This window comes from Narcine bancroftii, chromosome 6 (assembly GCF_036971445.1).
Source record: "Narcine bancroftii isolate sNarBan1 chromosome 6, sNarBan1.hap1, whole genome shotgun sequence".
Taxonomy (NCBI): domain Eukaryota; kingdom Metazoa; phylum Chordata; class Chondrichthyes; order Torpediniformes; family Narcinidae; genus Narcine; species Narcine bancroftii.
In genome coordinates this window covers 98,849,525-98,876,829 of record NC_091474.1, presented here as the reverse complement: position 1 = coordinate 98,876,829, position 27,305 = coordinate 98,849,525, and the positions used below count along the sequence as shown (strand labels likewise).

Sequence of the window (27,305 nt, the reverse complement as noted above, 5' to 3'; positions counted from 1 at the left end):
TAACATAATACACGGTTTTATTTTATGATTACACGAACAGCTGTACAGTATTGGCTCACTTCTGTGACGAGCACAAATGACAACGTTTTGCCTATCTTGTGTACACGTAGCAACAATCAAGTCAGATCAGAGTTCTTACACTGAGTTAGAACGCCTGCGAGTGGGGGCAGCATCTGAATAAAACACTCTCATTAATCCTGGGATGAAGAAATAGCCCTAATTTTAATCCTCACTTTCAGAAGCGAACAAATAGTCAATGGATATTTGAGGCCACTCTTCAATTGGTCTCTGATCTTTTTCTGAGTTCCCACATAAATGAACGGATTAATACAGGAACTCAAAAGCTGAAGCATGTATCCGCTCTCCTCCAGTATAAAATGTGGATCTTTGAAATTAGAACCTGAGAAATATGGCAATTTCTGAATTCGAAGATAAATGATTTTGATAAAAATCAACAGCCACGATAGAATGAAACAACGTGATATTAATAGGAGTAAAACGATAGATTTTCTGCGACATTCCTTCTCAGGCTCAGACTGATTGTCTCCGTTTCTGTTGTTTAACAGTCTTTTTCTAGTTCTATTCGTCGCCAGGATGTGTCTGACCGTGAGGACATTTAACAGAAGAACGGAAGACACGGGGTTAGGATGCGGTGAATACATTCATATGCAATCCATGCAAGGTAGACATTGATAAATAATGTTCCTTTGCAGAGCCAACGTTATCAGGTAACATAGGCAGACCTGTAATTAAAATAACATGGATCGTTCATCATGCAGCTTATAGCACAAACGATTCCAATAACAGTGGCTGCCGTTCTCTCAGTGCAATATGTTTTTAGCTTTTAGCAACAAATTGCTATATGTCGGTCAAAGGTGAAACATTACAGTTACCCACACGGAACAATCTCTCGATGCAAAAATGAGAACGAAAATCAACTTGCAGACAGGTGTTATGGAAAGGACGCTCAATGGGAAATACATATTTAGTTCGGTTCAATATCACAGCCATGATTATGACTATTCGATCAGTCACAGCCATATCCACCAGGTAGTAAGAGATGCACTTGGAAAGGCCGCACTTTCCTCGAAGCAGGATCGCAATCGCTGCCAAATTGGCTGCAAAAGAAGAGTCAATTAGTAAAATCTGGATCGAGGAACAGGTGAGCGGAAAATGCGAATAACTTACAAGATGGGACCAAGGTGAAAAACGGAAAGCACAATTAGGTTTTGCGGCGGGCAGCCCTATCATTCGAACCGCATCACATAAGGCACCGTTTTCCCGGCGCTCCTGTTCCAGGGTTTACATTTTCAAAAAGGATAGGGATGGAGGAATAAGTGGGGAGGGGGGGGGGGGGGGAGGAGAGTAGTATTGCGAATCAGCCAAAGCTTAACAACTGCAGAAAGGGAGGACGGAGTGAAGGGATCTTCATTGTTAGTGGAGTCGAAAGCATGAGGGAGTAATCAGTCTGGTGTATCTATATCGTCCCTAGTAGACGGAGTCGGTTCTTGATGGTGGTACAATTCGAACACCACAATAGATTGATGACTCCAACATGATTACAGATGATACTGGACAACGAAGACTTTGCTTCCTGAAAACGATTGGGTGTATTTTATGGATTCTGGGCTGCTGATCACAAAAACCACTTTAAAACGTTTCTATCACGTACCGTTTTTTAGATTATATCTAGCCTATATTTGTGATTTTCTGTCATATTTTAAGTCTAAGGATACAAATCAATGAAACGCAACATGTCATTGAAAATTCATTTTCTGCATTCGCACTTGGACGTCTTCCCCGCGATACTTGGTGCAGTCAGTGAAGAACACGGTGAAAGGTTTTAGCTGGACATTGTGACCATTATCAGGGCAACAGGACATTGTGACCAGTATCAGGGCAACAGGAATCCATCATGACATCATCAACTATTGTTGGACACTGACAGGAGAGACATCAGATGCTGAGTACAAATGAAAATCAGCGGCATTTTTAGGCCAGTTGAACTAACGTAATATGTCAGCATTATTATGAGATTCAACAATAAAGCGAATGGAATGTTTCTCATCCTTCCTACGTCATGCAGCACATTTGAGATTAGCTTTGTATTCACCTTGATGTTGCCTATCATAATCCCCACTTTCCTTTCAAAGAACAAACCTTTGGAAAAAAAAAATCTGTTGTCCAGTGTAATGAATCTGAATGGGGAAGAAGCCCCTGCACCAGCAATGCCAATAATAAAATGTTCCAATTTCTCCATTCAGCAAACTAATCAGACTGTTCTACTTGGAACTTCAACTGACGCGAGGAGAGGATAGTAAATTTTAAATAGGAGACCTTGCGGTGTTCCATGCATGGTTGACAGAAGTTCTAAGCTCACTTTCAAACTACTTTCAAACATTTTCACATTTATAGGGAAATTAACCGCTCCTTTAATTTATCACAATCATTGTCCTCTCTTTAAATTTTTAAACATTTTTCACACTATGAACCATATTGACCAAAATACACATAAACATTTCCCTCTTGAATATACTTGATGCAGTCAGATGAGTGGAAATCACCCGAGTCACGTTTGTTTCTGAGTTAAATGACTTTTTTAAAAACATTAAAATATTAAAAATATGTTTGCAGTTGTGAATATTAAGGCCATGAACGGAAAAATATCATTTCAATTCGGAGAGGCAATTTGGGCAGCATGGTTAGCATGATGCTATTACAGTGCCAGGGACTCAGGTAAGAATCCGGCGCTGCCTATTTCATTCTCCCCTTGTCTGCTCCGGTATCCACCCACCTTTTAAAGTGTCGTGGGGGGTGGGGTGAGGGTTGTGGGTTAATTGGAGATATTTGTGCAGCATGGGATCGTGTGCCGGAAATGCCTGTAACCATACTTTGTATCTATTAAAAAAAATATATCGAGACGTTGGAAAAAATTGTTTCTTTTTATAAAAGTGAAGGAGAATGAGTGGAAGAATAATAAGGACTTATGTGATTAACGTGTGAATAAATACAGTACACCGTGAGAGCAATTTCTTGGGTACAGAATTCAAAGACGAGAGAACATCCATTCAACCAGAAGTGGGGGATGTTGCGGCTAATGGAATGGAGGGAAAGGGGAATAGATCTAAAGGAAAGGAGACAGAGGGTTGGGGAAGAGAGGGAGATAGGGGGTAGCCTAACGTCCAAGAGTGTCCAGATGGAATAATGGGTGTTTCTCCTTCAACTATTTTATTATCATCCAAAGTTTTTTCGGTAACTCTTTCCTGCACTAGTCTCTGTGTTAGTTATTTTACAAATTGTCAATCTATGTCTTTCTTCCTCCCTCCCTTCCTTCTGTTCTTCCTTCTTTCTGTTCTTCCTCCCTTCCTTCCTTCCTCCCTCCCTTCTTCCTTCCTCCCTCCCTTCCTTCCTGCCACCCTTCTTCCTTCCTTCCTTCCTCTCTTCTTTCCTTCCTTCCATTCTTCCTCACTTCCTTTCTCCCTTCCTTCTTTCCTTCCTTCCTTTCTTCCTTCCTTCCAAACTTCTTTCCTTCCTTCCTCCTAAAGATATAGAATATGATACCATTTGAGAGCCATAGTGATTTTGTGGCAGTTTACTACATCCATGCCCCATCCATTAATCTTGTTTGATATGTGCATGGATTGTTACTCTTTCTTTAACCAGTTTATGCTTTCAGGTTATCCAACTTTCTCTTTAAATCTGGTTATGTTTCTTGAGCAAACAAAGAGAAGATTGAGATTTGCAGTCACTAAGGTTGCATTTGTGGAGGATAAATTGTTAGTCAGCATTGCAGGTTTGTATCCTCTTTGAAGTCTAATTTGGGAAGGCAGATAGTTGGCATAAAAAGTGGTTATAATGGATGATGGGAGAGGATGGCCAAATACTTCACTAATTAATGCGGGCTGGATTGGAGAGATCAGTGGAAGATTATAATTGGGTGTATTGAGTTTATTGTGAATAAAGGATTGGACTAGGAAAATTGGAGGAGACAAAGCAGAGGTAGAAATACCAGAACTAGGTTGGGCTGGGGTGTATGACAGAATTGTGTTATTATTGATCTTTAGTTATAAAATATATTTTAGTAAAGTTGTTTTGTGGGTGGACAAGGACACACAGACATTTACACACAGAACACCATCTTAAAAGTTGTAATATCTACAAATTCATTGTTCAGTGGAAGCTGTGTAGACAGCCGTAAAACCTGGAGTGATTGTCTATTGAAATGTTGAAAACAATGCTGATTACTCAGAGAAACACCTGCACACACAAGGAAGTCATCTGTTGATTGCTTTGAGCAGGCAGCCATGATTGAGAGGAACTTCAACAAAATCAGTAGTGATATCATGTCATGTGATTTTGATACCAAAAAAGGCATCTTTAATATTACTAGAGATTCATCTGAAGTCAGAAATCCAGTAGCCTTCAGTGAGGGAAGTACTGTTGTGCTGTATTCTCCCTGTCATTGGACGTACATGGAATCAGTGGTATCGAAGTGAAAGAGCCACTCCACTGTCTCCATTTTTTAAAATGGTCACTTCACGTAACCCTTGCCTTGGCTTTTTGAAATCAACATGCAAAACAAGTTCCAGAGCCTCCATGCAAAAGAGGGGAACTTGTTGAAAATCATTCATATGAAGAAACAATTCTCTGAAAACAACTCTTCAAGAAGTTGTGAATTTTGAGAACAACAGTAAAGACTCTTAAGTTTCAACACAAAAGATTTCTGAGATTGAACATTAAAATCATTTTTGTTTTCAGAATTATGCCTGATCTGTAATGGTTTTGGGTTTGCAACCCCCACACACACATACCCATACATGTACCCGCACCCACCCACACACAGCTACATACACCTACATGCACACACACAAATACCACTCACCCACACACCTACCTACTAACACACACACACACACACATTTGCAAAAAGTGGGGTTAAGTTTAGAGTTAAATATTAGATATTAGATTTAATATTATTAATAAAACATATTATTGTTTTGAAGGTACCATTGTCTTGGTGAATTTCTCGTGCTGCTGGTCTATGTTGCAAGAGTGAGTTACTTGAAAATGAACACAAGTTCATGCCTTTGTTTTGCCAGAAACCTAGATGCAAATGGTATTCTGTCTTTTAATAAATTTGATTCTCTCCTTCCCTTTTACATCATAGACTTTATTTTCAGAATTGCCAAAGCAGCTTGGAGTGAATGCCTTCAATGACCTACTGCAGTTCTTTACCTATCGTACTGTTTATTCTTTGGCTTGGCTTCACAGACGAAGATTTATGGAGGGGTATGTCCATGTCTGCTGCAGGCTCGGTGACTGACAGGTCCGATGTGGGACAGGCAGGCACGGTTGCAAGGGAAAATTGGTTGCTTGGGGTTGGGTGTTGGTTTTTTTCTCCTTTGTCTTTTGTCAGTGAGGTGGGCTCTGCGGTCTTCTTCAAAGGAGGTTGCTGCCCGCCAAACTGTGAGGTGCCAAGATGCACGGTTTGAGGCGATATCAGTCCACTGGCGGTGGTAAATGTGGCAGGCACCAAGAGATTTATTTAAGCAGTCCTTGTACCTCTCCTTTGGTGCACCTCTGTCTTGGTGGCCAGTGGAGAGCTCGCCATAGAACACAATCTTGCGAAGGCGATGATCCTCCATTCTGGAGACGTGACCCACCCAGTGCAGTTGGGTCTTCAGCAGCATGGATTCGATGCTTGTGGACTCTGCCAGCTCGAGTACTTTGATATTGGTGATGAAGTAATTCCAATGAATGTTGAGGATGGAGCGGAGACAGCGCTAATGTAAGAGTTCTAGGAGCCTAGGTGATGCTGGTAGAGGACCCATGATTCAGAGCTGAACAGGAGCGTGCGTATGACAATGGCTCTGTACACGCTGATCTTTGTGTGTTTCTTCAGGTGGTTGTTTTTCCAGACTCTTTTAGCGTCCTGTTTTGCGGAAACTGCCAAAATGTTTGGCCTGGAAGTCAGCCTGAAGAAAACTGAGGTCCTCCATCAGCCAGCTCCCCACCATGACCACCAGCCCCCCCCCCCACCCCCACATCTCCATCGGGTACACAGAACTCAAAACGGTCAACCAGTTTACCTACTTCGGCTGCACCATTTCATCTGGTGCAAGGATCGACAAAGAGATAGACAACAGACTCGCCAAGGCAAATAGGTCCTTTGGAAGACTACACAAAAGAGTCTGGAAAAACAACCAGCTGAAGAAACACACAAAGATAAGTGTATATTGAGCCGTTGTCATACCCACGCTCCTGTTCAGCTCAGAATCACCTACGGCTCCTAGAACGCTTCCATCAGTGCTGTCTCCGCTCCATCCTCAACATTCATTGGAATGACTTAATCACCAACATTACTGTTCGATATAATCACTGAAATCATGTTTTCCAAAGCAGCAATAGAGGAACAGATGAGGGAAGATGTGTTTGCATTTTGGTGAGGGCAAACACATCATTGTCTCAATTCTCAATGTGCTATAAAATATTTTGATTTTCAGAGAAATCATAGGGGTGGGGAGTAACAAATTGGGGCCATATTATTTGCCCACCATCATCAAAGATGAGATAACATATCAATGCAGATATCAATGCGAACACTGGATTGTATTTCTTAGAGAAATAAACACCTGCAAAAGGTGCATCCAATTGCATATAATGAGTGATTGTGTAAGGGAGCTTGAGCTGCAGTTGGATGAACTGAGGATTATAAGGGAAGCAGAGGCAGTGATAGAGAAGAGTTACAGGGAGACTGTCACCCCTAAAAGGCAGGAGTCAGGGAATTGTGTGGCTGTGAGGAAAGGAGGGAGAGTGCCTGTGCAGAGTACCCCTGCAACATGTATTCTGCATTGGATACTGCTGGGGGGAATAGCCTATCAGGGACGAGTCGTGGGGGTAAGGTCTCTGGCACAGGGGCTGCCCCTAAGGTTCAGAAGGGAAGGAGGGATAAGAACACGATACTTGTAGTTGGGGACTCATTAGTCAGAGGGACAGATAGAAGGTTTGTGGGATGAGATCAGGGATCCAGGTTGGTCTGTTGCTTCCCTGGTGCCAGGGTCAGGGATATCTCTGATCGAGTTCATAGCATTCTGCAAGGGAAAGGAGAACAGCCAGAAGTCGTGGTCCATATGGGGACCAATGACTTAGTTAGAAGTGGGGATGAGGTCCTGAAACAGGATTATGTGGAATTAGGTAGGAAGTTAAAAAACAGGACCTCCAAGGTAGTAATCTCTGGATTGCTGCCAGTGCCACGCGCTAGTGAGGGTAGAAATAGGAGGATGTGGAGGATGAATGCGTGGCTAAAGAGATGGTGCAGGGGGCAAGGGATAAGATTTTTGGATCATTGGGATCTCTTCTGGGGAAGGTCGGACCTGTACAAGAGGGACGGACTCCACTTGAACTGGAGGGGGACCAATGTGCTGGCAAGTAAATTTGCTAGAGCTGTGGGAGTAGGTTTAAACTAGTTTGGCAGGGGGGTGGGGAACAGAGGGTGAGAGCAGTGTCCAGGGAGTATGGCCACCTAGCTAGGAATAAAAAAGATAACAAAGGTAGGATGGAGATTAGGGTAGAAGGTAAAAAAGAGAATATATGTGAGGGTCATTCTCTGAGATGCATATATTTTAATGCAAGAAGCATAGTGAACAAGGTAGATGAGCTGAGAGCATGGATAGATACTTGGGGTCACGATATTGTGGCAATTAGTGAGACCTGGCTACAGGAGGGGCAGGACTGGCAACTTAATGTTCCGGGATACATTTGTTTTAGATCTGATAGATCAGGGGGTAAAAAAGGAGTTGCTCTGCTTGTTAGGGAGGATGGTATGGAGGGATCAACCAGTGAGGCTGTTTGGGTAGAATTGAGGGGTGGAGGAGGCAAGAGGGTGATAATAGGGGTGTATTACAGACCACCAAATGGGCCAAGGGAATTAGAGGAACAAATTTGTAGGGAGATAACGTATATGTGTGAGAATCATAGGGTAGTGATCATGGGAGATTTTAACTTCCCACACATTGATTGGGATACCCATACGGTTAGAGGGCTGGATGGGCTAGAGGTCATTAAATGTGTTCAAGATTGTTTCCTAAATCAATTAGTTGAAGAACCGACTCAGGACGGTGTAATACTGGATCTCCTGTAAGGGAATGAGCTACGTCAGGTATCGGACCTTAATGTTGGTGAACAAATTGGGTCTAGTGATCATAAGTCTGTTTGTTTTAGGGTAGTTTTAGGGAAGAGCAAGGAGGGGCATAAAGTTGAGGTTCTAGATTGGAGAAGAGTAAATTTTGAAGGAATAAGAAGGCATTTGGGGAGTATTAAGTGGGACAGGATATTTTCAGGTAAGGATGTTAATGAAAAATGGAGGATATTCAAAAAAGAAATTTTGAGGGTACAGAGTAGATATGTCCCAGTGAGGATCAAAGAAAAGGCTGGAAGTCATAGGGGGGCTTGGTTTTCGAGGAATATTGGAAATTTGGTTAGGAGAAAAAGGGAGGTGTACAAGAGGTATAAAGAGCAGGGAGCTGAGAATTTGAAGGAGGACTACAAGGAGTGTAGAAGGAACCTTAAGAGAGAAATTAGAAAGGCCAAAAAAAAGCATGAAGAGGCTTTGGCAGACAGAGTAAAAATAAATCCAAAGGGTTTCTATAGGTACATTAAAAGTAAAAGATTAGTGAGGAATAAAATTGGACCCCTTGTAGATAGCGAGGGTAGGCTGAGTGAAAAGTCAGAGGAAATGGGGGAAATTTTGAATGATTTCTTTGCCTCGGTATTCACTAGGGAAAAAAATATTGAACCAGTTGAAGTAAAGAAAAATAGTGGGGCGGTCATGAAGCATATAAGGATAACCGAGGAGGTAGTGATGGCTTTGTTGAAAAAGATAACGGTGGATAAATCTCCAGGACCAGACAAAATATTCCCAAGGACACTCAGGGAGGCTTGTGCACAGATAGTGGGGCCATTAACAGAGATATTTAGGATGTCACTGGCCACGGGGGTAGTGCCAAAGGATTGGAGGGTTGCGCATGTGGTTCAGCTGATAAAGGAGAGGTCCAAATGTAAACCTGGGAATTATAGGCCCGTGAGTCTGACGTCTGTGGTGGGAAAGTTGATGGAAAGTGTTCTGAGGGATGGCATTTACAAATATTTGGAGGTACAGGGATTGATAGGGAGTAATCAGCATGGTTTTGTCAGGGATAGATCATGCTTGACAAACCTGATTGAGTTTTTCGAGGAGATTACAAAAAAGGTTGATGAAGGGAAAGCTGTGGATGTTGTCTATTTAGACTTTAGTAAAGCTTTTGACAAAGTTCCCCACAGGAGGTTAGGAAAAAAGGTGGAGGCATTAGGTATAAATAAGGAGGTAGTGAAATGGATTCAGCAATGGTTGGATGGGAGGTGTCAGAGAGTAGTGGTAGAAAATTGTTTGTCCAATTGGAGGCCGGTGAGTAGTGGAGTTCCTCAGGGATTGGTCCTGGGTCCACTATTGTTTGTTATATATATTAACGATCTGAAAGTAGGGGTGGAGAATTGAATAAGCAAGTTTGCGGATGATAAAAAGATTGGTGGTATGGACAGTGAGGAAGATTACCGTAGATTAAAAGGTGATTTAGGAAGGCTGGAGGTGTGGGCTGAGAAATGGCTGATGGAATTTAATACAGATAAGTGTGAGGTGTTACATTTTGGAAAGGCAAATCTAAATAGGTCATATGCATTAAATGGTAGGCTATTGAGATGTGCAGAGCAACAAAGGGATATAGGAGTGATGGTAAATAGTACCCTCAAGGCTGATACTCAGGTAGATGGTGTGGTGAAGAAGGCATTTGGAATGTTGGTCTTCATAAATCGGAGTATTGAATTCAAGAGTAGGGAGGTTATGATGAAATTGTACAAGGCATTGGTGAGGCCAAATTTGGAGTACTGTGTACAGTTTTGGTCACCAAATTATAGGAAAGATATAAACAAAATAGAGAGAGTGCAGGGAAGGTTTGCGAGAATGTTGACAGGATTTCAAAGTTTGAGTTACAGGGAAAGGTTGTGCACACTGGGGCTTTTTTCTCTGGAGCGTAGAAGATTGAGGGGGGACTTGATAGAGGTATTTAAGATTTTAAAAGGGACAGACAGAGTAAACGTGGATAGGCTTTTTCAATTAAGAGTGGGGGAGATTCAAACTAGAGGGTATGGTTTAAGATTGAAGGGGGAAAATTATAAGAGGAACATGAGGGGAGATTTCTTTACGCAAAGGGTGGTAGGGATGTGGAATGAGCTTCCGGCAGACATGGTTGAGGCTGGATGATTGGTTACATTTAAGGAAAGACTGGATAGTTACATGGAGAGGAGAGGACTGGAGGGGTATGGACTGGGTGCTGGTCAGTGGGACTAGGAGGGTGGGGATTTGTTACGGCATGGACTAGTAGGGCCGAACTGGCCTGTTCTGTGCTGTAAGTGGTTATATGGTTATATGGTAAGTTGACTGGGACAGAATGGGTGAAATTTACTAAACTTGTCCAAATAAGATTCCACTGAAGGGAGTACAAAAGTGTTCCTCCTCGACTGGAATGAGCTGGGGTGTTTCTCAAGTTACAGTAGGGGTACCTTTCACACCAGTGGGAAGAAATAGAACCATAGAACCAGAGAACATTACACCACAGGAACAAGCCCCTTCAGCCATTCTAGTCTGTGGCAAAGCATTCTTCTGCCGAGTCCCACTGATGTGTACCCAGTCTTTTGCCCTCCATATCTCTCCATCCATATACCTGTCAAAAGACTTCATAAATGTTAAATTGGATCCCGCACCCTACACTCCCTCCACTCTGTCTGCAGGAGTTCCCCCTCCTGTTCCCCTTTTACCCTTAACCTTATACTCTCAGTGAAATATATCTATCTATATTTACTCTGCTTATTCCCCTCATAATTTTAAATACCTCGATAAAATCTCCTCTCATTCTTCTACATGCCTGGGAATAAGGTCCTAACCTGTTTAGCCTTTCACTGTAACTCAGTTTCTGAAGTTCAGGCAAAACCTGAGTAAACGTTTTCGGCACTCTCTATCTCATTGATATCTTTCCAGTAGTTAGATGACCAAACCTGCACACAACACCACAAAAGCGGCCTCACCAATGTCTTATACAATGTTACCATAACATCCCACCTGCTGTACTTTGCTTTATGAATTCTATTTAGACTCACTTAAGATCTGAGGGAATATCTCATCAGGCCAAGGGGATTTATAGACTGTTATTTGCATTACGACAACAAGCACCTCCTCCTCCTCCAGTTCCATGGCCTCTCTGCTTGATTTACTTAATTCCCATGACTCCGTGCCTATTTCCTGAGTGAATACTGATTGAAAAAAATATAATTAAAGATCTCCTCTCATGCCCTTTGACTCCATACAAAGTGGACCATTCTGATGGTTAATATTCTTTCCCTCTTAATATACCTGTATAAACCTTCACATAGTCTGCCAAAGCAACACCTTTCTGATTTCTTTCCTGAAGCACTTGTTCTATTTATTATACTCCGCAAATAACTCATACACTCCATGTTGACTGTACCTGCTATACACACCTCTCTTTCTCCAAAAAGAGCCACACTATTCCTCAACAAGCAGTATTACATATTTTTGTTATTATCTGCATTAACCATTAGTTTTAAAAATAGTTATGGAATAACATGGTAATATTTCAAAAGCAAAAGTCAAAGGAATATTGCAATATACTTGTTGATTGTGATTTGGTGCTAGATACAAAAGGCAGGGATTTATAGAATGCCTTTTATAAATGCTTGTGGCTGAGCCGATTGGAGGCTATGCCAATTCAGAACTGGGTATTGTGCAATGAACCAGAGTTGAAAGGGAGCTGAAGGTAAAGGAACCACTTGGTGGCAGTGGTAAAACACAGGATTCTGTTGACACCATAGTTATGTGAAAAACACACAAATGCTGGAGAAACTCAGCAGGTCAAACAGTGCATTTATGTAGCAAAGGTAAAGAAACATCACCATTGTTTTGGGCCTGAGCCCCTCATCAAGTCAATTTGTCCCTTTAAAAAGATGTTAGATGCAGATAGCAGAAGAATGTTCTATAAGACAAATCATATTTGTTCCTTAATTACTAGTAGAAAATGAGATGCCCTTGCATTAACAAACCTCAATATACCTGATCCCTTTCTGGCACCAGATGTCCAGGATCCTATTGTCCAGTGTCATGGATATTAAGTTGTTTTGAGTCAAGGGAATTTTGGGTGATATTCCCACCTTCAATCCAATACATTGATTTATTCTTTGCCATGTTTGAAGTACATGCTTTAGTATGGAGTTATCCTTTTCCTTTGAAATTAATTTAGTGACCTATTTCTATATAGACTCTTCTGCTATCTTTTCATCTACTGGATGTAGTCCAATTTGTGCCCAGGAGGTGGAAACCCCTTAACCAAAGAGTGAGGTGATAAACCACACCTGGGTCACACAGTAATTTTTTTTTTGAAATCTGGCAATTTTAAATCCCCAAGGTTGAAATCTGAAGTCAACTTTTCCAAGAAGATTCTAGTCACTTTACCTTTCTATAGAAACTGTTTGACACATGCGTTGAGCATCTTGAAGAAACCCTGGGGCAATGGAATGGTTAAGGACTGAAATAGATACTGTAGCCTTGGGATTGCCTTCATTTTAACACAGTTAACTCTCCCCACCAAAGCCTCGTCATTTGATGCGGATATATTGTGCCGAATCATCATTTCAATCTGTAGAATTCACTGCCCCTTGATTTCATGGAAGCAAACTCAGTAAATCAATAGATCTCTGCATAGTAATGGAATTAAGGAATGTGAGTAAAAGTCAGACAGGTAGACAGGAGCCCATCATCAGATCAGCTATCTTCACAGGCTCAACAGGCTGAATGGCCTACTCCTTCTCCTATTTCTTATGTTCCAATCTCTCTCTTTATGTGCAAGGAGAAATACCGATGAAGTGTATTAGTTTCTTTCTCTCTGATGACAAAGTACAAGATTAGGAATCATGCAATGGAACAAAACAATATCACAATTAATCTATCCTCTGGTAGTTGTGTTGTCACAAGTAATATCATTGGGAAGGGCAGCTGACAATTCACCAGCCACCGGGAGAAAGGGGACAGAGCCAGACTGGAGGACGGCATGTTTGAAGAAAGTGGGTGAGACAGGCTCACCAGTTTTCTGCCATGAAAGGGGCTGAGGGTGATGGAATAGAATTGAATAAGATGTTAAAAGATATCACTATAGTCGGTAGACAAAATATATTTTATTAATCAGAGAGGCACCAAACAAAAAATACATCAATCTTAGGGAGTTTGAGACGAGATGTGAAATGCCGGTACTTGTAAAAATACAGAACGCTCTTGCAAAGGAGTTGTTGGAATCAGGTGGAGGTTTTATGTTGAAGTAGGACGCAGGCAGACATTTTAAAAGCAGTAATAAAGAAGGTTAATATTTGGAATGCACAGACGTCAAGTTGGTCAGCTGGGAAAAATATAGGCGTATCATTGCAGGAGCTAGGGGGAGATCTGGAGAAGCCTTTCATTTGGTGTGACAGCTTTTACTGGTTCATCCCTCATCGGATTTCATATAGAGGCTATGTTTTGACTTCAAGAATCAGGGTTGACCTAGCATTTGTGGGTATGGTTGGGTGTGTGTGCGTGTGTGTGTGTGTGTGTGTGTGTGTGTGTGTGGGGGGGGGGGTGGGGGTGGGTGTGTAGGTGTGTGTGTTTGTGTGTGTTTGTGTGGGTGAGGGGGGTAGGTGTATGTTTGTGTGGGTTGGTATAGGTGTCAGTGTGTGTGTGAGAGACAGAGAGAATGAATGAGTGAGTGAACGAGACAAAGAGGGAAAGAGAGAGAGAGAGAGAAGGAGAGAGAGAGAGAGAAGCTGACAGACAGAGATATAGGGAGAAGGAGGAACGGTATGTGGCATGAAAGGTATCTCAAAATCCATCAGGAACTGTTTTGTCCAAAACAGGAAAAAATCGTTCTGAGGGTTGTGGATGCAGCTGAGGGCCTTGCACAAATCATATACCATTCATCAGCTCCACATACAACTTCTGCTATCTCAACGGAATTGCCAAATTATTAAATGACTCAAGCCAAGCTGCCAACATTCTTATCCTGAGTCCTGATCCCATTTCATTGGTCAGAACAAGTGTGGTTGAAAAACAAATCTTAAAATATATGGACAGTCCCTTTCTTGCTGTTAATTATTGTTGAAATGGATAGCTCATCAGTAGAGGTGATGCACTGCATTATTTAAAGGTAAAACACAGGATCTGTTGAAAAAAACACAAATGCTGGAGAAACTCAACAGATCAATACGTAACTGGGGTTGGAGAGGGCCCAGACAAAAAATGAGGTGGTGTTCCTCCAATCTATGGGTGGTCATGGTGGGGTAGTGTGAAAAGCCATGGACAGACATGTGAGCAGGAGAGAGTGACTCAGAATTGAAATGGTTGGTTACGGGGAGGTTGCTTTTGTTGGGACAGAGAGGAGATGCAGGGTGAAGCGATATCCTATCTGTTTTGGACCTCAGACCATGGTGAGGGAGGAGGTGTGAGTGCAGGTATTATACCTCCTTACCACAGTGGAAGGTGCCGGGGGGGGCAATGGGTGGGGAGGGAAGAGTGCACAAGATGCGTCACGGAGGGAGAGGACCCTATGGAAGGCTGAGTGGGGAGGTGAAGGAAAAATGTGTCTGGTGGCGGGGTCTTGCAGTAAGTGCTGGAAATTACGGAGGATAATGTGTTGGATGTGGAGGCTGGTGGGTGGTAGGTGAAGACGAGGGAGATTCTGAGTTCATTTTCTTCTGGGGGCAGGGGTGACTAGGGTACATGAGCAGGGAATGGAAGAATTGCAAGCGAGGGCCGTTAATAGTGCTGGAGGGGAAGCCATGTTTGTGGAAGAAGGCAGACATTTCAGAGGCTCTGGACTGGAAGACCCCATCTTGGGAGCAGATGTACCAGAAATGGAGAAATTCAGAGAAGGGGATGGAGTCCTTGCAGGGAACAGGGTGTGAGGACGTATAGTCCAGGTTTTTTTGTTGTGGGAGTTAAAAGGTTTGTAATAGATGCCACAAGATCACAAGATAAAGGAACACAAGCAGGCCACTAGGCCCATTGGGTCTGTTCCATGGCTATGCACTAAGCTAAACTAAACTCACCCCTAGTTCCAATTACCAGCATTTTCCCTGTATCCCTTTATACCCATACTAATGAAATTTCCTGTTTATATACTCCCAGTGATCTGGCCCCCACTGCTTTGTGTGGCAGTGAGTTCCACAGATCCATGGCCCTCTGACTATAGAAGTTCTTCCTACTCTGTTTTGATTGGATAACTTCTAAATTTAAGACTATGACCCCTTGTCCTTGACTCACCCATCAAGGGAAACATATGTATTCACTCTGTCAAAATCTTTTAATATTAAAAATATCTCTATGAGATCCTCCCCCTCATTCTCCTATACTCCAATGAGTACAACACAAGAGCTGACAGATATTCCCTATATGCCAGCCCCTGCATTCCAGGAATCATCCTGGTAAATCTACACTGCACCCTTTCCAACAACATCACATCTTTTCTGAGATAGGGGGCTCAACACTGTACAGGTATGCGATCCTTTATCCGGAATCCTTGGGGGACAGTGTGTTCCGAATTTTGGATTTCGGCAAGTCCACCCGAAATGTGCTGCCATATCCACCCCCATCTCCTTCCAGTTGCTCAGCTGCCTCCCCCTGACCGCCAGCCCCTCAACCACCTGGACGTCACCCCTGACCACCTGGCAGTCTCCCCGGCTGCTGGTCCCTTGGCTGCCTCCCATGACCACGGTCCCTCGGTCGTCTCCCATGACCACGGTCCCTCGGCCGTATCCCATGACCGCGGTCCCTCAGCCGTCCGGACATCACCCCCAATCGCTGGTCCCTTGGCCACCCAGCAGTATCCCCCAGCAGTCTCCCCCAACAGCCTCCCCCGATTGCCCAGCAGTCTCCCCTGGCCACTGGTCCCTCGGCTGCCTCCCCTGACCACAGTCCCTCAGCCATCTCCCGTGACCGTAGTCCCTCGGCCGTCCGGCCATCACCCCCCGACCACCGGTCCCTCAGCCACCTGGCAGTTTCCCCTGACCACCGCTTCACCCGACAGCCCCTCAGCCACCTCCCAGACCACTGGTCCCTCGGCCACCTTCCCTGACCACTGGTCCCCACTTGCTGCATTTTGGAGCTTACCAGATTTTAGATGTCCGGATAAAGGATAGTGTACCTGTATACAGTACACCAAGTGGTGTCTCACCAGTGCCACATAGAGTCTCATTAACACCTCTCTACTCTTATACACTATTCCTCTTGAAATGAATGCTGGCATAGCATCTGCCTTCTTCACTACCAATCCTACTTGGGCATTAACCTTTAGATTACTCTGCACAAGGATGCCCAGGCCTCTGCACCTCTGAGGATTGAATTTTTTTCCCCATCCAGATAGTCCTCTGCCTGTTTATTTCCACTGCCAAAATGTAGAACCGAACACTTCTCAACATTGTACTTCATCTGCCATATATTTACCCAATCTGTCTATATCCCTCTGCAATTTTATGGTTTCTTCAACAGTTCCTGCTCTGCCATGTATCTTGGTGTCATCTGTAAATTTGGCAAAAAACTATTTAGTCCACAATCCAAATAGTTAATTGCAGCATCGGCTGCAAGACTGACCCCTGCGGAACAGAACACCACTTGTGGTGTTCAAGCAGCCATCCTGAACGGTATCCCTTAATTTCAAACCTTTGCTTTCTGCTTATCAGCTAATTTTCTATCTAATCTAATAATGTTCCTGTAATTCCATAGGCCTCCATTTTATTTATCAGCCTAACATGCAGCACCTTATCGAAAGCCTTTTGAAAATCCAAGTAAATAACAGCCTCCCCTTTGTCTATCCTACCTGAGATTTCTTCAAAAATCTCTAATAAGTTAATCAAACATGATCTACCCTTTAAAAAACCTTGCTGACTAGGACCTATCCTGTCATGCGTTTCCAGGTATTTCATAACATCATCTTTGAGGATTGACTCTAATATCTTCCACACCACTGATGTCAGACTTATAGGTCTATAGTTCCCTTTTTTCTGCCTCCCACCTTCCTTGTTCAATAGAACCACATTCACAACTTTCTAATCCCCTGGAACCAAACCAGAGATCTCTGGAAGATTGTCACCAATGGATCTACAATCTCCAAAGCCATCTCTTTCAAAACCCACGGGTGTACCTCATTTGGTCTGACATGCCCTTTGTATTTCTAACTGTATCTCTAAGTCCCCTTACTGGCTGCTGTTTGGGGGCCAGAATTTAACTGCTGATATAATCTTTTTACCCTTAATTCAACCCATACTGATCTCTTTAGTCCATTCAATTTAGTCCATTCAATTCCTTAATTCAACCCATTCTGATCTACCTCTTTAATCCATTCAATTTACCTAGCACAATTTCTCTAGTAATGTCTTCCACAGTGAATAAAGAAGTAAAATATTGATTTAATTCTTCTGCCGTATCTTTGTAACCCATTATAATTTCCCCAGCATAATTTTCAATCAATCCTATGTCAACATGTCTCTCTCTTTTATTCTTTATACATATAAATAAACTCTTAGTATCTTTTTCTATTTTGTTTGCCAATCTTCTTTCATAACTAATCTTTTCTTTCCTTGTGACTTTCTTTATTTCCTTCTGTAAGTTTCTAAAGGAATCCCAGTCCTCTGATTTCCCACTAGTTTTAGCTTCCTTGTATGCCCTCCTCTTTGCTTTTTATCTTGGCATTAACTTCTTTTGTTAGCCATATTGGTGCCGTGTTTGCTTTAACTACTTTCCTTTATCTCATTTGCAAAAATATCTTCCAATCCTGCTCTGTTCCTCCTACTAGTTTGCTTTTCCAGTCGATTTGGCCCAGTTCTTTCCTCATACCACTATAATTTCCTTTATTCCACTGAAAAATTGATACATCCAATGACATTTTTTCCTTTTCAAATTTGAAATTGAATTTGACCATGTTGTGGTCACTGCTTCCTAGAGGTTCTAAGACCTTTAACTCCCTTACAACCCCAGGTTCATTGCACATGACCCAATCCAGAACTGTGGATCCCCTGGTGGGCTTCTCAACAAGCTGTTCAAAAAATCCATCTACAAACTAGATATTTTCTACAAACTCACACTCCTGTGATCCAGTAAAATTCTGTCCTTCCCAATCCTCCGCCATGTTAAAATTTCCCATAATTAATTTGATATTATCCTTGCGACATGCCCGTTGTATTTCTAACTGTATCTCTAAGTCCTCTTCCTGGCTGCTGTTTGGGGGCCAGAATTTAACTGCTGATATAATCTTTTTACCCATACTGATCTACCTCTTTAGACCCTATGTCCCTTCTTTAATGTAATTACTTATCATCAGAGCCACCCCTCCACCTCTACCCTCCTGCCTATCTTTCCTATAGATTGTGCCATATTGAACTCTCAAATCACATGGCTTATTGATCCACGTTTCAGTAATGGCCACAAAGTCATACATTTTTAGTAGAATCTGAGCAACCAAGTCATCCATCTAGTTTCTGATGCTACCTGCATTTAAGTCAGTGGAGAGTCTGTCTCCTGAGGTGGAGATAGAGATCCAGAAAAGGGAGAGAGACATCGGAGGTAGACCAGGTGAGTTTGAAGTCCAGGTGGAAATTAGTTGCGAAGTTGATGAAATTGATGAGCTCATCGTGGGTGCATGAGGCCGCCCCGATGTAGTCATTGATGTACCAGAGGAAGAGTTGGGGGGGGGGGGGGGTCATGCCTGTGTAGGCTTGGAGCATGTTTTGTTCCACAAAACCGACAAACAGGCAGGCATAGATGGGACCCACGTGGGTACTCATGGCTAATCCTTTAATCTGGAGGGAGTGGGATGAGTTAAAGGAAAAATTGTTAAGGGTGAGGACGTTCTTCCAGGCAGAGAAAGGTGGTGGTGAAAGGTGACTGCTCAGGTCTGAGGTCTAGGAAACAGCAAAGTGCTTTAAGGCCTTCTGTGTGGGGAAAGGAGGTGTAAAGGAATTGGACATCCATTGTGAAGATGAGGCAGTCTGAAGTCTTGGAGGAGGTGGAGGGTGTGTGAGATGTCATTGATGTAGGTAGGGGAGGGATTGAACTAGGGGAGAAAAAAATGGAGTCAAGGTAGGATGAAATTAGTTCCGCGTGACAAGAGCAAGCAGAGACAATGGGTCTGCCTGATGGTTACGTTTGTGTATCTTGGGTAGAAAGTAGAATTGGGCGGTGGATGAATGGGAGACAATGAGGTTGGTGACCATTTGGGGGGGGGTAGGTGCCCAGAGTAGGTGAGGTGAGATAATGTTGGAGATGGTGCTTGATGGGTGATAGTGGGTTCTGTGGGAGGGAATGATGAGAAGGTGTCTAAGAGCTGTTGACTGGCCTCAACAAGGTAGAGGTCAGTGCGCCAGACTACAACAGCACCACTCTTGCCTGCGGGTTTTATAGAGACGTTAGGGTTGTTGTGGAGAGAGTGGAGGGTGGACTGTTCTGAGGACATGAGGTTGGAGTAGGTGAGGGGGTTAGTGAAGTTGAGATGGTTGAAGTCTTGGAGATAAAAAGGTCCAGAGCAGGCAGCTGGCCAGGAGGAGATGTCCACGAGGAGGAAGAGGTCTTGGAGGGAGAAAGGGTCTAGGGCAGGTGTTGGAGAGTTGCGGCCACAGTAACAGGCCTGGAAACGGAGGCGATGGAAGAATTCAGCATTGCGGCATGTACAGAACTAGTTGAGGTGTGATTGGAGAGGGATGAATGTTAAGCCTCTGCTGATGATAGAGCGCTCCACCCCTGAGCGGGGAAGGTCAAGAGAGTTTAGTAAAAACCAGGCAAGGGTCAGAGTTGGTGTGGTGGAGGGTGTTGGGCCGTGGGGAGTATTGGGGGGATTGGCAGGGGGAGAAGGGTTGGGGAGGTTCTGAGGGTTAGCTCAAGGGTGGGGAGAGAAAGAGGATAGGTGGTTGGAGGGTGGGGGGAAGGGGGGAAATGGGATGTAGTAGTGGGAGGTAGGGGAAGGAGGAGTGGGGGGGGGGTTAGTTGAGTGGGATCCAATAGAGAGATCAAGGCTCCAGATGCAGTCTGTATCAGGACCCACGTGGGACGAGTCAGAGAGGAAGGCTCCAGCATCTTCTGAAGGTCCAATGCTGAGTTGGCAGCAGTGGTATCAGGAGCTGCAGTGATTAGGGGGTCAGAGCCTGGGTTGGGGTGGGTGGTGGTGGCGTGGGGAACTCCGTTGTTGCGGCACCCATGGTAATGGGAGCTCTGGAGGGCAGGTGACTGGGGCCGAGATTGGAATCCACGTGGAGGATCGCAGAGGCTGCCATCTCCAGGGAGGACACCACCAAGTGAGTGTGGAACCAGTGTTTGAACGTGTGGATCTGGTGGCAGATGTAGTACAGGAAGGGCTCGCTGCAGGAGAATGCCAGTGAGGTCTGGAGCTGTGGTAGCAGGAGGGTGCGTTGCTGCTGGTATCTACGCATGGATGTGAGGGTGGTGCATAGGACCTGTTGGGAAAAGCTGAGAGCAGCGGTGAATGTGGGGCAGGTACCTGAGATGCTGGCGTTGGTCAAACTAAGAGGCCTGGAATCATCGCTGGAAGCTATGGTGTGCTGAGGTAACAGCGAGCAAGCACAAAACTCAAAAGACTGTGGTTCAGGTCTATATTCGGGTCTGCTGATTGACAGCCAGCCAGGTGGAATCAGCCCCTTAGTTGGTCTTCCTGTAGGAACAGAGATCGCCCCCTGCAGTCGGCTGGTGGTCGTATCACTACAGACATTGTCCTGGAGGGGTGCATGTGGAATGGTGCAGGGTGATATTTATGTTTAGATGGTCCAGGGGCTGTCAAAATCTCTGTAAACATCGCAGTGTTGGCCCCTGTTCAAAGGTCAGCGAGAGCGTGGTTGTGTCCGGCATGGTCGTGGCAGGTGCCTGTGTGGGCAGCGTGGTGCTTATTTGCACATTTGTCCATGGAGGTGTGGATGGGTAGGTGTGAATCAGCAGGAGTGGGGTTTACTGGAGGGGAGGAGGGAGAGGTTTGGCCCCTGGATCCTGGGTAGGCTAAGGGTACCCATGGTGGGAAGGTTGGGCCGGGTAGTTGTGATATTGGGGGTGGTGGTGCCCCTGCTGGTGCCAGATCCCTGGTCGAGACAGTTCTCACAGCCATTGGGGTACCTGATGTAGGCATAGTTGTAGTTGGGGTGGAGGAGGAGCACCTGCTCAACCAGCGGGTCAGACTTGTGGGCCCCACATGTTTGCGTCGGAGCACCAGTCCCGGAAATGTGAGCCAAGCTGGGAGTGAGATTCCAGTCACCGATTTCCTGGGAAATGAGAAAAGGCACTCCTGAGGGGTTTGATTTGTAGCCATGCACAAGAGTGACCTAATGGCATATAGTGTATTTGGGAGGGCCTCTTACCAGTAGTCAATGGACAAACCTTTGGAACTTCCAGATCACCCTGTTTTCGTGCCCCATTGTCCCTCAGGTGTAACAAGTTGAGCAACTAGTCACAATACCTCGCGCTATCAGATGCTGCTGCAGCTCCTCACTCATGAAGCCGGACCCTTGATCACTATGGATGAATGCTGGGTATCCGATCACAATGAAGATCTGCGTCAGAGCCCAGATAACAGTGGCTGTGGAGGTGTATGGGCATGGAAAATGGGATCACTTGCCTACGTCCATGAGGAAGTAGATGTTCCTGTTCGTGGAAGGCAAGGGGTCCTTGAATTCTATGATAAACCATTCAAAGGGCCGAGTGGCCTTGATGACGGGCAGAAGGTGTGCAGTTTGCACTCTGCACAGACCCTGCATGACTCGGTCATGGTCCTGATGTCTTGTACAGTGAAGGGGAGGTTCTGGGACTTGATGAAATGGTACAGGCAGGCGTGTGATGCCTTTGTGACAAAGGGAGTCATGTAGTGCCTGCAGTTGGTCTGTCTGCACTGTGGCGCAGGTCTGGGACAGGACATTGGGGGAGTCATTAAACTTCCCTGGTCTGTACTGCATGTTGTAGCTGAATGTGGCCAGCTCGACTCTTCAGCGCAAGATCTTATCGTTCTTGATCTTGCCTTCATGAGTGGTACTGAACATGAACGCCACTGCACGTTGGTTGGTGAGAAGGGTGAACCTTTTGCCTGCCAGGTAGTGGCGCCAATAGCGGACTACTTCCATGATCACCTGGGCCTCCTTTTCAATGGTGGAGTGCCCAAGCTTGGAACCATGGAGGGTCCTGGAGTAAAAGGCCACGAATCGGTTAAGGGTGGCTCCGAGGGTAACATCAGAGGCATTGCACTCCACCTGGAATGGGGCATGCATTGTGGCATCGGCGACATCCTACCTGATGAGAGGAAAAGCTGCCTGTGCTTTGGAGGGTGGGGGGGGGCATGGGAAGAGGAAAGGTGGTGGCTTGGGCCAGTAGGGAACTTTGTCTGAGAAACGAGGAGCCTGCTGGAAGACAGAGACCCTATTAATTACCCCAAATGGAACTCTGCAGAACTGCCCATCTGCCTTGTGGTGGTATATGGCTTAACCTATGTATTGATAGAGAGCTGGTGGTAGGCTGACTTTAGGTCAATTCTCGTTGACCATGTCGGCTATTCTGGGTAGGGAGACAGCATCCAGCTGTGTGTGTCAGTTTATGGTCTGACTGTAATTGATGACCATCCTCAGTTTGCTGCGCACTTTGACCATCAGGACTTGGGCTCTCTAGGTACTGCTACTGGGATTTATGATACCTTTCCCCAGAATCTGCCTCACTTCTGCTTTAATGAAGGCCTGGTCAGCCACACAATAGCACCTGCTCCTAGTAGCTATGGGCCTGCAATCTGGCGTAAGGTAGTTGAAGAGTGCAGGATGGGTTATTCGTAGATTGGAGAGGTCACAGGTGGATTGGGGTGGTTGCAGGGCTGCACGCTGTGGAGCGTGAGCAGGGGGAGTGGCCTGCCGAAAGTGGAGGTGGTACTGGAAGTTCCTAAGAGGACTGGGGCACAGAGCTTGGCATAACCAGGAGCCTGAACCTGTGATATGTTCCACCCCCACCCACTGTCAAATCAACTAAGCAGCGCCAGAGGGCTGTGATGGAGTGTTCCTTGGCTGCGAAGGCAATATCAAAATTCGTGGGATAGATTTTGAGCTTTAATGTCCAGACCACATTCGGGTATTCGAAGCTCTCAGTACTACTGCTATTGTACAGAAATAATGTTACCTTCCTGTTGACAGCGATGTTCATCATTGAGCCCCCGAATCCATGTAGAATGTCCCTTTTAAAGGTGGTGGACGCGAGGACCGTTTCGGGGTCCAAGTCACTACTCGCCGATGGATGAGGCGAATAGTGGCCAGTGGCTTCCTTTCTAGGCATGGGGTGCATCGGGTTGGTAATCGGGTATGCTGACCACGTCTCCCCGTCAATGTGCCGTCAGGGTCCAACTGGCCCAAGATGGCTGCACTCGTCGGGCGCATGTGGTGTCAGTGTGGTCGGCCGTGAAGCAGGCGGTGACGACATCCATACTGGCGGAAGTAATGTATTCCGTACTGGTAGAAGTGACATCGACCTTACTGGCGATGTTCGGGGTGGCTCAGAGCAGGTCGCGGAGGACCGGCGTGCTCCCAACAGGTCTGGAAAGGCACACCTTCACAAAGTGGCCTTTCTTTCCGCATTGGGAGCAGTACGAGCTCCTTACTGGACAGCCTTTGTGGGATCACCTGTCTGACCCACACCGGCGCCCTCATATTTACAGGAGCGTGGGGTGACGGTTGAAGCGATAGTCTCCTCCAAGTGCGGCCCTTCGGCTACAGCGGTCATCTTGCATCTGCCAGACCGGGTGTTGGGGGAGTCGGGAGTCGAAAACCTTGGCATGAAGAGCTGCAGCCTCCAGGGAGCGGACTACCTCCATTGTCCTGGTAAACGAGGCGATGTTTTCTTCCAGCAGTTTCTGCCGGCTGCTCCTCAAGTGCAGTCCTTGCACACAGGTGTCTTGGATCAATCTCTCCAATTCACTTTCGGTCACCCCGGTCTCGGTCAGCACGGGTGGGCTATCTTCCTTAGGGTCCCCAGATAGGCTGATGCTGAGCAGGTACTTGGCGTAGACCAAGCTTGTCGGGTGTTTGTACTTGCCATCGCGGGTTCGTAGTCCATGCAGTCCTTGATGGCTCCCATAAGATTGGCTCAGGTAAGGCCGGCTCAGGTCTGTATTTGGATCGGCTGATTGACAGCCGGTAGGTGGAGTCAGCCACTTTCGGTGGTCTTCCTGCAGCCACCGAGATCGCTCCCTGTAGTCGGCTGGTGGTCGTATCACCATGGAACCCACGAAGCACAAGTTGGCGGTGTAGGAAAGTAGAGAGGAAGGCAACGTGGCTGTGGAATCGAGTCTGGGTGAGTACATGGTCATGTAGCTTGAGAGCAGCCGGAGTGACAGATGGAGAGCAGTGAGAGAGAATCCCACATAACTCCCTGCAGTGAGCAAAGGGAAGCTTCTTCAGGGTAGACATCCCTTGGAGAGCGTTCACAGAGTTGTTGTAGTAACCAGAGGTAAAACACAGGATTCTGTTGACACTGGTTAAATTAAAAAAAACTTCTGCAGATATTCCAGGAACAGATGCCGGAAGACATCCAGTGGCTCCTCACAAATGAAGACTTCTTGAACCCAAGGAGAGCAGCAGCCTGTGCGATGCCCTCTGGTGCATGAAGAAGGAGAATGAGGCAGCTCTCAACCAGGTGGCATGACCAGGAGCCAGCCGACTACAAGCCGCTCCGAAGAGCAAGCCAGAGGAAGGTCAGTCGACCTGGTGTTTCTACCACCAGCGCTGGGGAGCACAAATCTGTAAGTGCACCAGCCATGTGGGTTTCAGGGAAATGACCAGGCCAGCCACCATTGATGGCTGCGAAGGCTGGCCACACAAACAGCCTCCTTCATGTGGTGGACAGATCCACTGGCTGCCGATTCCTGGTGGACACAGCTGAGCTCAGTGTCCTTCGCCTCACACCATTAGAGACTCACACCTGGTCTTGAGGTCCAACCCTGCAGATGGCCAACTGCTCCACCATCCTGACCTACGGCACCCGCAGGGCACAGATCCAAATCGGGAAGGAAAAGTTCCACTGGAGGTTCATCCTAGTCTCTGTGGATACCGCGCTGTTTGGGGGCAACTTCCTCAGAGCTCACGGCCTACTGGTTGACATGAAGGTCAAAAGGCTGGTCAATGCCCGAATGTTCCACTCTATCTGAGTAGACACAGCAGAAGCCCGCAGGCCCGAAATCACCACCATAGCCTGCGGGCCAGAGCCGCACACAGAGCTCTCTGTGGAAGCCTCAGCTACGGCAGTGGGGGGGGGGGGGGGGGTGGGGGGGAGATTCTGGAACAGTGGCTCAATGGAAAATGGTGCCCACTGGCCTTTATCAGCAAGCAGCTGCGCCCGCCGGAGCTCCCCTTTGACTGGGAGCTCCTTACTCTGTTTTTGGCCATCTGCCATTTCCGCTACTTCCTCGAAGATAGGCCATTCACAGCCTTCATACATCACAAGCCCCTCACTCAAGGACTGATGATAGACAAGGATCTGTGGTCCGCCAGACAGCAGCGCCACCTCTCGTATGTGTCTGAGTTCACGACCAACATCTGACACAGGGCTGGCAAGGACAATGTAGTGGTGGATGCGCTCTGCCGTCCAGCCATCAACACTCTTGCACCCAGCCTGGATTACAAGCAACTGGCTCAGGCACAGAGAAATGATGCGGAGATGCAGGCCTTGTAGACTGCCATCTCGGGCCTCAAACTCAAGGATATCCAGGTGCACAGCAGCCCAGACATATTGCTCTGCAACATCTCAACAGGCACGCTGCACCTGGTGGACCCGCTGCACTGGAGGGTGAAGGTCTGATCCACGACCTTGCTCACCCAGCGATAAAGACAACCGTGCAGATGGTCACAGAGTGTTTTGTGTGGCACGGCTGAAGAAGTAGGTGGTGGAACTGGCCAGGAACTGTACCAGGTGCCAGACCTCCAAGGTCCAGCGACACATGCTAGCCCCCATCCAGAACTTCGACCTGACGGTTCGCAGATTCCATCACATCCACGTTCATGTCGTATCTTTACCTCCTCACAGTGGTGGATCAGGCCATAAGGTGGCCGGAGGCTGTCCTGATTAAGGAGGCCTCTGCAGAGACGTGCAACAGGACTCTGGTCAGCCAATGGATTGCTCGATTTGAAGTCCCGGCACACATCACTAGTGACAGAGGGGCACGGTTCATGTCTGCCCTGTGGACTCAGATGGCGAAGCTCCTGGGGGGGGGGGGGGGGGTCAAGCTCCATCACACCACAGCATACCTCCCGCAATCCAACGGGTTGGTGGAGAGGTTCCACAGGCACCTGAAGGCATTGTGTATGGCCAGGCTCTCTGGACCAGACTGGGCAGATGAACTACTCTGGGCCCTTTTTGGGATTGGAACGGCACTCAAGGAGGACCTGTAGGCTTCAGTAGCGGAGATGGTCTATGGTGCACCGCTTTCCCTGCCAGGTGAGTTTTTTGGCCCAGACCCTGACACCACTGCCACTGACCAAAACCTGCTGGCAAACCTACACATGCGACTGGCCTCCCTAGCGCCCCCAGCCCCAGCACGCCACGGTGCCTGACCATTTCATCTCCCCAAAGAGCTTGACTCAGCCCAGTTCATTTTCATGTGGAGGGGACCACAAGGTACACTGCTACAGCGACTGAAGGCGGCCCACCTGGATTTATCACAAGCGGTGCAGACAGCCGTGGCCAAGTGTCGGGGTCGACCACCAAAGCGACAGGACGTGTAGCTGGGTCGGGGGGGGGGGGGGGGTGTTGTGTGGCGATGCATATCCTCATGACAATCCAGCCCCACATGTATTGCCACGTAGCGGGACAGCCATGGGGAAATGGTGTCATCAGCATGCGCTTGGGCAGCGATTATGATGTCACAATGCACCAGGTGACTGAGCTCATCCTGTCCTTAAAGGGGTGCACTGAATATGAATAAAAACAGTCGTTAAGGACCCTCAATCTGGTGGCTGTATTTCTTCCTCTGCTCACACCACCACAGATGAATAATGAGGATAAATTCAATGGAAAGTTTCTCGAGAGGTCACGTCTCTTCCATAGTCCTTCCAAGAATGAAAAGCGAACTCCCAGTCCCTTTGGATATTAGGACATATGGCATCATAGTAACTATGGTATCTCTACAATAACAAGTTCATTAAAGGGAAATCGAGCAGCTAGAAATCAA

The 27,305-nt window shown here is 46.2% G+C and overlaps 1 protein-coding gene across 5 annotated transcripts; it reads right to left on the bottom strand.

Annotated features, from left to right (window-relative positions):
- Positions 1-26,898, bottom strand: LOC138736400 (uncharacterized). 5 transcript variants are annotated; one of them, XM_069885874.1, is made up of 3 exons: positions 23,267-24,854; positions 21,236-21,381; positions 1-1,118 (listed from the first exon to the last, which is right to left on the bottom strand). In XM_069885874.1, the coding sequence occupies exons 1-3, from the start codon at positions 23,426-23,428 to the stop codon at positions 1,028-1,030; spliced, it is 399 nt and encodes a 132-aa protein (XP_069741975.1). In that variant the 5' UTR covers positions 23,429-24,854; the 3' UTR covers positions 1-1,027. The 5 variants fall into 4 exon arrangements, 1 of the variants encoding a protein (XP_069741975.1); XR_011340265.1 differs by lacking the exon at positions 1-1,118 and adding an exon at positions 12,555-12,986; XR_011340267.1 differs by lacking the exons at positions 21,236-21,381; positions 23,267-24,854 and adding an exon at positions 1,673-1,954.
- Positions 26,899-27,305: the final 407 nt, after the last annotated feature.

What these genes read in the sequence shown, in the direction of transcription:
- LOC138736400 (XM_069885874.1), bottom strand. Translation starts at nt 23,428, where the DNA reads ATGCACCCCATGCCTAGAAAGGAAGCCACTGGCCACTATTCGCCTCAT. An exon ending in ACATCGCTGTCAACAGGAAG is followed by an intron (nt 21,382 to 23,266) that starts GTAACATTATTT and finishes CTCATTTCCCAG; the next exon opens with GAAATCGGTGACTGGAATCT. An exon ending in TACAACTATGCCTACATCAG is followed by an intron (nt 1,119 to 21,235) that starts GTACCCCAATGG and finishes CTTCTTTTGCAG; the next exon opens with CCAATTTGGCAGCGATTGCG.